Below are 8,103 nucleotides of genomic sequence, written 5' to 3'. Positions count from 1 at the left end.
GAAGGGGGTACAGGTTGTTTATTGCACAGTCTCAGAGTAAGCCCACAGCGCAGCCACTAGACACGTTCAGCACAGCGAGCCCAGCCAGCCCTGTGGTGCCTGGGGGAAGAGCAGCTGCTCATGCCAGCCCCCCACGCCAGCCCCCAAACCCTGGCTTAATTTCAGTAAAAAGAACCGAGACCAAATGCAACTGCAGAGAAACAGCGTTAAAACAGTGCCAGATCCACAGGTGGCAGCTGCGCCAGGGCCTTGCTCACCTCTGAGTCTTCAGCGAGGGAAGGGAGGCAGGAGCCCCAGGAAAGCAGCTTGCTGCCAGCCAGCCGTGTTGCTGAGAGCTCAGATATCCATGGCAAACTGATTGTCATCTGGGCAGGAGAAAGAAAAAAGGGCTGCGTTAGAAGGACAGCGCATGGCAAGGGGGGCTCTGCAAGGATCACTGTGGGGATAGGATGCTGTTAACCAGAAGAGCACCTACTGCCAGTAGCAGCAGCATGGACGGGCAGATCAGAGCGAAGACCCTTCTTCCCCAGCTGAGTTCCTGGGTCACGGCTCTGCACTGCCGACCTTCACTGGCCTCTGGGTGGGGCGTCCCATTTCCCCTCCCCCCAGCCTGTTCCAGCTGCGAGCAATGGACGAGTCCCAGGGCTGAACTGACAGTATGTGAGGCCCATGTGATGGGGCAGCTCAAGGGGAGCTGAGCAGAGCCCCAGAGAGAGCAGCAGTGACTCCCTCGGGAAGGAAGGGAGGGGCAGAGACAGCAGTAGGCAAAGGCCCTGCCTGCTAATTTGCAGTTCTCCTCCCATCCACAAGGGGCACTCAATGCAGATGGTCACCCATCCAATAGGAGCAGACTTCCTGAGGGGAGTAAACTACGGGTCCGGCCCTGCCATGCAGCCACAGGAGGCAGCCGTGGCCCTGGCACCAGCACCCACTGAGTTCAGTGGCAGTCTCAAGAGGGAGAGGCTGGTGGCTCCATGCACCCAGGACCGGTCTCCACCCCTGGCATGGGGAACGAGCGCAGGACAGCAGGCGAGGGCTTGGCCTCCTCACTGCCCCACAGACAGGATATGGACCAGCAGCCACCACCCAGCCGGAGGCAGGTGGAACCAGACACGTTCTCCCCATCCCAGTGCTGGAAGGGGGTGCTGCTCCCCCAGGGTGAGAGCTGCATTACCCCCGGCTCCCTCCACTTGAAGTCCTGCTTCAGATGCCTTGAAACAGGCAGGACAAAGTCACTTGTGATGCACCAGGGGGGCCCCAAAGGCTGCAGCAGGAGCAAAGGTGACAGGCGGTGCTCCGGGACCAGGGGCTGGGCACGTGTGTCTTACCTGGGACCTCTTCCTCAGTCTCATTTTGTTCCTTAAGATCCTGCAGCTTGGAGAGCGCCGCGTGAGGGGGAGAGGTGATGCCAGGGATGTGAGGAAGGTAGCAGGGGGGGGTCCTGGCAACGGGCGAGTTCTTACACTCCAGCAGGAATTTACGGTCATAGATTATCCTGGTACCTGTCAAAACCAGCAGGAAAATCAGCCCCCGGCACTCAGATGCCCTCTTCCAAGAGCCCCATCCACCACAGTCTGCTCCATAGGGAGCTCAGGAGTCTGCCACTCCCTCTCCAAGCCAGGAGCAGGCAAGATCAAGCCCAGGCTTGTGCAAGCATCTCCTGTGTTGCCGAGCCATGTGACACCATGACTGTTTGAGCCGTCGGCCCAGGCAGAGCTGCTACTAGTAATTAATGTTAATTAGAACATAAGAGCTGCAATACTGGGCCAGATCATGGTCCACCTTGCCCAGTATCCTGCCTCTGACTGGCCCATACCAGAGCTTCAGGGGGAGTGTACAGAACACGGCAATTATCCATCCCAGCTTGACAGTCAGAGGTTTAAGGTCACTCCGAGCACGGGGCTGCCTCCCTGACCAGCTTGGCAATAGCAACTGATGGAGCCATTCTCCAGGAACTGATCCAGTTCTGTTTTGAACCCAGTTATAAGTTTGGCCTTCACGATATCCCCTGGCAATCAGTTGCACAGGTTAGCAGTGCCTTGTATGAAGAAGTACTTCTCTTGTTTGTATTACATCTACTGCCTATTCATTTCATTGTGTAATCCCTACTTTCTGTATTGTGTGAAGGGGTAAAACACATTCCCCAAATGGGGCAGTGCTGCCAGGGATCCCTTCCTCCCAGCTGGCAACATCAGCCTGCAGCCCACCCAGCCACATGACCCTTCAGTCACCAACTGCTGAAACCCAGCCACTCCCCCACTCCAGTAATCAAGCCTAGCATCAGGTGGCAGGGAGAATGCGCCAGGTAACATAGGCTCTGCAATGGAGAGGGAACAGCAGAGCAGCAGCTGGTGGGGTGAGCCCAGAAATCCCTGCACTGCTGATCACAGGTGGCAGCCTCTGGAGCAGAGCAAACATATCACGTAACCCAGTGCAGGCAGCTCTGAGCAGCTGACCTCAACGCCAGCACCTGCAGTGCCTCCCCCCACTCCCAAGATAAGACTTATCACGAGCCAGTGCTGGAAGGACAGGCTTGTGCAGTTTAACTGAAACGCACCCTGCCCATGGATAAAGGCTTGCAGCCCAGTGAGCCAAGGGCAGCACCAGGCACAAGGACAAGTGTGGACAGCTTTCTAAAAATAGACATGCTGGTGAGGCCAGCAGGGTTGCTTTCACCCCCTGCAAGAGGTCAGAGTCCTAGAGAGCCCCGAGGCAGGCAGTGCAGCAGCAGGGCAGGAGTCTGCCTTGCCTCCAGACACCAAAGTGTGGGTACACCTGGCAGAGCGCCCCTCTCAGCAGGCACAGCCCAGTTCCTACCCACACCCTGCCCAGACCTTGCCTGAGGATTTTGTACTGCTTTTCATCACACAGGTACCTGAGCGTCTCCCACAACAGAGCAGCAACAGCGCTCAGGTACTCAGGAACGTTCCTTACTAGCTCCACATGTGGACAAACCCTGGGAGATATGGGAAAGCCTGGAAGCAAGGATGCTCTGGCCTGTTTGAGGAGCTGGGCCATGCAGAGTGCAGCAGAGACCGCACCTGCCAAATGCTCTTGATCAGTGATTCTCAACCTATTTACCATTGTGGGCTGCACATGTGGACCACAATGTGTTATGGAGGATGCATCCAATACTACCTATATTGCCCTGAGGAGTCCACAAGGGCTGCAGCTGTGTGCTGACTGGGCCACAGGTTGCTCTAGATCATCTCTGTCCAAACTCACACTTTCAACTTTGAATTTAAATCACTCGTGCTGCCTCTACCACAAGTTTTCCTTAAACTCTCCCCAGGGTCCTAGCCCCACTGGCAGGGCTAATGCAGATAGGACCCACTGGTGTTTTAACCACCGCATCAGATAACCCTGCTCACAGCAGAGCTTCTGAGCAGTGCAAGAAACAGACCCAGCTTTGGAAACAGGGGGACCCTTCTGGTTCTCAGGGCCAGGGGCTCCCCAGGGCCTGCACTGCTACAGGGGTGTGGCCCCAACAGTTTTCATAAAGCCTTTGTTTGGTGTCTCTCCTAGCAGGCTCCTGTGCACTCACGTGGCATCGGTGCAGGCTTTGCAACTCCCAAGCAGGGAGCAACAGCTCAGTCGGCGACCCAGCCCAGCACTTCCACAGTCCTTGTTATTACGACGTGTATTGTGGGAGCCCCACAGGCCCCTGGGCCTTGGCCACTCCTGAAGTTGGTCAAGGAATCGGGCAACATTGGATACAACACCATGCAGAGCCTGCTGCCTCCTCTGCACCTCCCCGGGGGCGTCTCTTCCTCCCCAGCATGAGCAATGCGGCGCGGGGGGGCAAATCCTTTGGGTCTCAGGGGAAAACCGAGATCCCGTCCCGCCGAAGGAGAAACCCGCCCAAACCCTCCCGGGGCCTAGCCAGCCGAGGGCAGTTCCAGCTCGAAGAAGCTTTTCGGACACGGGGGAGGGGGGGGGGGGTGAACGGGCTTAAGTCGCCCCGATCCGTTCCGGGGGCGCAGCGCCGGGCGCCCCATTTAGCTCAACGCCACCCCGAGCCCGGCCGGGCGGATCCCCTCCGGTTACAGAACCGGGTCTGAGTTGCTGGACTGCGCGCCCCCGAAACTGGAACGGCTCGGGGCAAGAGCCGGAGATCGGGGCCGCCACACGCGCCCTCCTGCGGGAAGGGAGGCACCAGACCCGCTGCCCGGGAGCCCGGCCGGACACTGGAGGCCGCTCCCCATGGATCCAGGAAGGCCTGGGCCACCTCCGCGCGGGACAGCCGGGGTTGCAGCTGCAGTAGGGGGCGCTGGGCGGAGGTTCACCCTAGACCGGCTGCAGGCAGAGTCCGGGGGCTGGGGTCGCACTGAGCCCAGGGGCTGCTCGGGAAGCGGAGCCTGCTGGGCCCGGCCTTACCCCCTGGGGTGGTGGAGTAGAGGGTCCCGCCGGGGGTGCAGCTGTAGCCTTCCGGGGAGCCCGCGTCTCGGCCGCCCGGAATGGGGCAGGAGCTCGTGGTGCTCGCAGCGGCCATGGAGCCCGATCGGTATCCGCGGGACACAGCAACACGTGCAGGCCCGGGGCGGGGCGGGGCCGGATCCTTCCCTCCCTGAGGCAGGCGAGGCCCGTCCCAGCGTGGGGCGGGGTCGGGGGTGTGTGTCCTTCCCTCCCCGAGGCTGGACAGGCCCCTGACAGGCCAGCACAGGGCGGGGAGCGGGATCTGGCCTAGTTCTGACTCGGGATCCCCGGTGCGTTAGAAAAGAGCCAAACACCGCAAGCTGCACAGGAATCACCCCAGGAGCTGGGACTCAAACCCTAGACTCAAGCGCCAGCCTCCCCTTCTCCTACCTGCTGGGCTCCCCGCGGGGAGCGATAAGGCCCCTCCCTTTCCTCTCTCCGGCTCCACAGAAACCGGCTTGTACTTACTAGACCCTGGAAACGGAAACCCATGAGAACACGTTTCTGCAAAGCAGCCCCGAGCACGCGGCTACCCGCTCCTCGGTGGGAGTGGGGTGGGCCCCAAAGAGCCTTGGTATCAGAGTAGGACACCGCTGTTGCTGCCTGCAAACCTCTCTCTAGAGGAATCAAGAAGCGAGGGATTGATGAAACTTAAGGAAATATTTCTGCCTAGCCCCTGGATCCCAGTAAGCTCCAGTAAAAAACATCTCCCTGGGGCAGGGCTCCATCCCAGCTCAGCAGGGGAAACCTGTTTGCTAGATTCTCCTCCACAAAACCAATTTAAGCTCCTTCCAGGGGCGAATAAAGACCTCCAGTCACAGCAGAGTCAGTGACAGTTCAACCACGCAGGGCCTAGCTGTCTGCTTTGGGAGGAAGACCAAAGATTCACGAGTAGGCAGTGGTGCAGCAATAAGGCAGTGGCTCCTGGGGACAGCAAAGCATTGACTGAAGTGGGTCTAGTTTAGGTTGAATCCATCCTAGCCCCCCCCCACAAATGTGTCAAATTAATGTGCTGAAATCTTGAAAAATCACAAGGGCTTCATTTCTCTTTGCAGTCCAGGTTTTGCAGGGCCCTGTACAAAGTGCCAGCATGCAGACCCTCAGGCAGCCTTGTGCAATCCCCAGCAGAGTGCCGGTGTGCCTGGGAAACTGGCAGCCAAGCAGGCTGAGATGAGCGTTTTTTGAGTGTTGGCAGTTCAGAGTGCTTGTTCCTCTCTACCCATGTGTGTGTTGTGGCAAAAGTTGGGCATCTCAGGCTAGGCACTTCAAGGGCTGCTTTTTTCCCCATGGCCAACAGCATTCCAGTACTCTCAGGTCAGAAATAATCTCAAGCTCCGCTGAAGTGAATGCAAGTTTTGTCATTGACATCAATGGAGAGCTGGTATTTCACCCTCAGAATGCAAACATTTCTGACCCATCTTCCTCTACCTGTGCTCTATGATCAGGGATGAATCTTCCACCTATAGGAATGGCTGGTCTGTCTCCTGGGTCTGGGGGGAGATGGTCTCAGGCAAAGAAAAGCACTAGGCCTCAGTTCCCAATCCCTGTGCTGTCTACCATGCTGTCCCCATGGGCGTTGCTCTATTGAACATCAATAACTACAGCTAGCCCATAGGCTGCTGTCCCATGGCACATTTTGTGTGTCCCCCCCTCCCCAACAGCAATCAGATTTCACAACTTAGGTCCTTCCTATAGATTCACCCACTATTAAACACTGTCCCACTGCCTTCAGTTTTTATTTTATAAATAAATAAAAATAGCAAACCTGTTCTATATACCACCACATGTTCATGGGATAACAAGTTGTTAGATTTTCTCCATTACTGGTATCTTTTGCACTGTGGGCCTGATGCAGACTTCAAGAGCATTAGAACGACCACAAACCGAGACCCCACTAAAGATCGTTACTCCAGGGCAACTCCATGACCATCACATTTGACTGACTTCCACTGGGTACCAGTCAAAACATAACTTGCTTCGCAACATTTTGTTTGAGATGTTAATAGTCTAAGAATCTGCAAGGTAGAGGTAACTGTACAAATCTGAGTTTTGTTTCACACATTCCTCACTGAGTAACTCCATAATCCTGATTTGTAATTTGTCTCACCTCCCCCCACAAGCTTATGCAGCATCCAACTTCAAACTGTAAGCTCTTCAGAGCAAAGCCTCTTTACTTGTGTCTGGGAAGCATCTAGAGTGCTTTTGGAGGCTCCAATATTCAGAAAGTATTAATACAACATTAATACAAATTTTTACCTGTGCAAAAAATTCTGGAACCCGATATAGCATATTTTAATTGGGTTAATGTGCTCTTGTAAACAGAACATCTGTTTTGCTGTGGAGGGGGTAAATTGTTAGGGTAAGAAATAGCATCAACAATGACGTGTTCTTGTGTGGGGACATTTATGTTCCATTCTTAAATATTAGTAGAATACCTCAGTATGTTCAAAAGGTTACTGAGATCTGATCACCTACTAGTTCTTGGATACTATTTGAGCACTTCATGTTTTCAAAAACATTTAAAAAGTGACTGGGCAGAAATATGCCACCACATGGTTTGCAAGGAATGAACTCTTAGGATTCAGTGATGATTTGCCTTCTTCTGTCGCTGCTTCCTCAGGCTTTTCCTGGAAAAACTCTATTGCTGCATATATGGAATAGGCAGGAGGGGTGGAAAGATGGGGGAAGTCTCTGTCTATATTGAGCCTGTAAGAAAGTGGTCCATGACACAGGGTACCTATTTGTGTCATGTAGTTACTGGCTCGAGAAGTGGATCAGATCTTCAAATTATAATTAGTGCGTCATTACTGAGGAAGAGTAAAGTATGATTTTTAAAGCAAAAGTCTGACATTTCCAACCTGGGGGAAATGCACTATTTGCATGCAGAGTGAATGCAGGTTTTTAATATGGTATTCAAATGAGCTTGCAAAACCTGTTCTGACTCTCAAATATGATTATAAACTCCGATCACATTTAAAGGGACACAAATAATTTAAGATCAAACACTGGCCAACGCTATGATTGGTGGTGAAATATTCTCTGGTTTCCAGAAGTCTACCAGTCACCAAGATATGTAAATACATCAGTAGTTTTCAACCTGTGGTCTGTGGACCTCTGCAGGTCCACAGATTATGTTTAAGGGGTTCATGAAAGGTTGTTGTTAACACAGTACAGTGGTTTTCAACCTGTGGTCTGCAGATCCCTGGGGGTCCACAGACTATGTCTAAGATGTTTAAAGAGGTCTGCACCTCCATTTGAAATTTTTTAGGGGTCTGCAAATGAAAACCACTGTATTAGATGAAAAGACTCTTTGGTATGTAGGCAATACCCAGTGTTTTGTGTTCTCCTACTGTCATCTTTGGCTATTAGGATGTCATGCTAAAGCATATTCCCAGACCCAGAGCTGTACCTGATATAGTTGACACTAGTAAAAAATCCAAACAAACAGAATAGGAAAGCCACACTGGCTTGCATGATGTGAATGTTCACCAACCAGAAAAAGACAAAGCTAAGAGGGAGCAAGAGTATTTTCAAAGTTTTGAGAGGCTGTTACAAATGACAGTGATCCTCCCCCTACCATCCTGCTTGAGTAGCCGACTGTGTCACTAAAGCAGTACACAAAGTAATTATAGACATCCTGATAGCAAGATGTGGCCCTTCACCAAAATCCACACCACAACCTATAAA

The 8,103-nt window shown here is 53.5% G+C and overlaps 1 protein-coding gene across 1 annotated transcript; it reads right to left on the bottom strand.

The window, feature by feature from the left end:
• Window positions 1–4,591, bottom strand: EIF4EBP3 (eukaryotic translation initiation factor 4E binding protein 3). Its single transcript, XM_050962895.1, has 3 exons — window positions 4,378–4,591; window positions 1,329–1,502; window positions 1–365 (listed from the first exon to the last, which is right to left on the bottom strand). Exons 1-3 carry the CDS (start codon window positions 4,490–4,492, stop codon window positions 337–339), a joined length of 318 nt encoding a protein of 105 aa, XP_050818852.1. The 5' UTR covers window positions 4,493–4,591; the 3' UTR covers window positions 1–336.
• Between the last annotated feature and the right edge of the window lie 3,512 nt (window positions 4,592–8,103).

This window comes from Gopherus flavomarginatus, chromosome 7 (assembly GCF_025201925.1).
Source record: "Gopherus flavomarginatus isolate rGopFla2 chromosome 7, rGopFla2.mat.asm, whole genome shotgun sequence".
NCBI lineage: Eukaryota > Metazoa > Chordata > Testudines > Testudinidae > Gopherus > Gopherus flavomarginatus.
This window is presented reverse-complemented; position numbering and strand designations above follow the sequence as displayed.

Bases quoted from the DNA above. Each gene is read 5' to 3' on its own strand.
- EIF4EBP3 (XM_050962895.1), bottom strand. From the start codon at position 4,492: ATGGCCGCTGCGAGCACCACGAGCTCCTGCCCCATTCCGGGCGGCCGA. The intron at 1,503-4,377 runs GTAAGGCCGGGC...TGGTTTTGACAG, and splicing joins CTACTCCACCACCCCAGGGG to GTACCAGGATAATCTATGAC. The intron at 366-1,328 runs GTAAGACACACG...TCTCCTGCCCAG, and splicing joins GACTGAGGAAGAGGTCCCAG to ATGACAATCAGTTTGCCATG.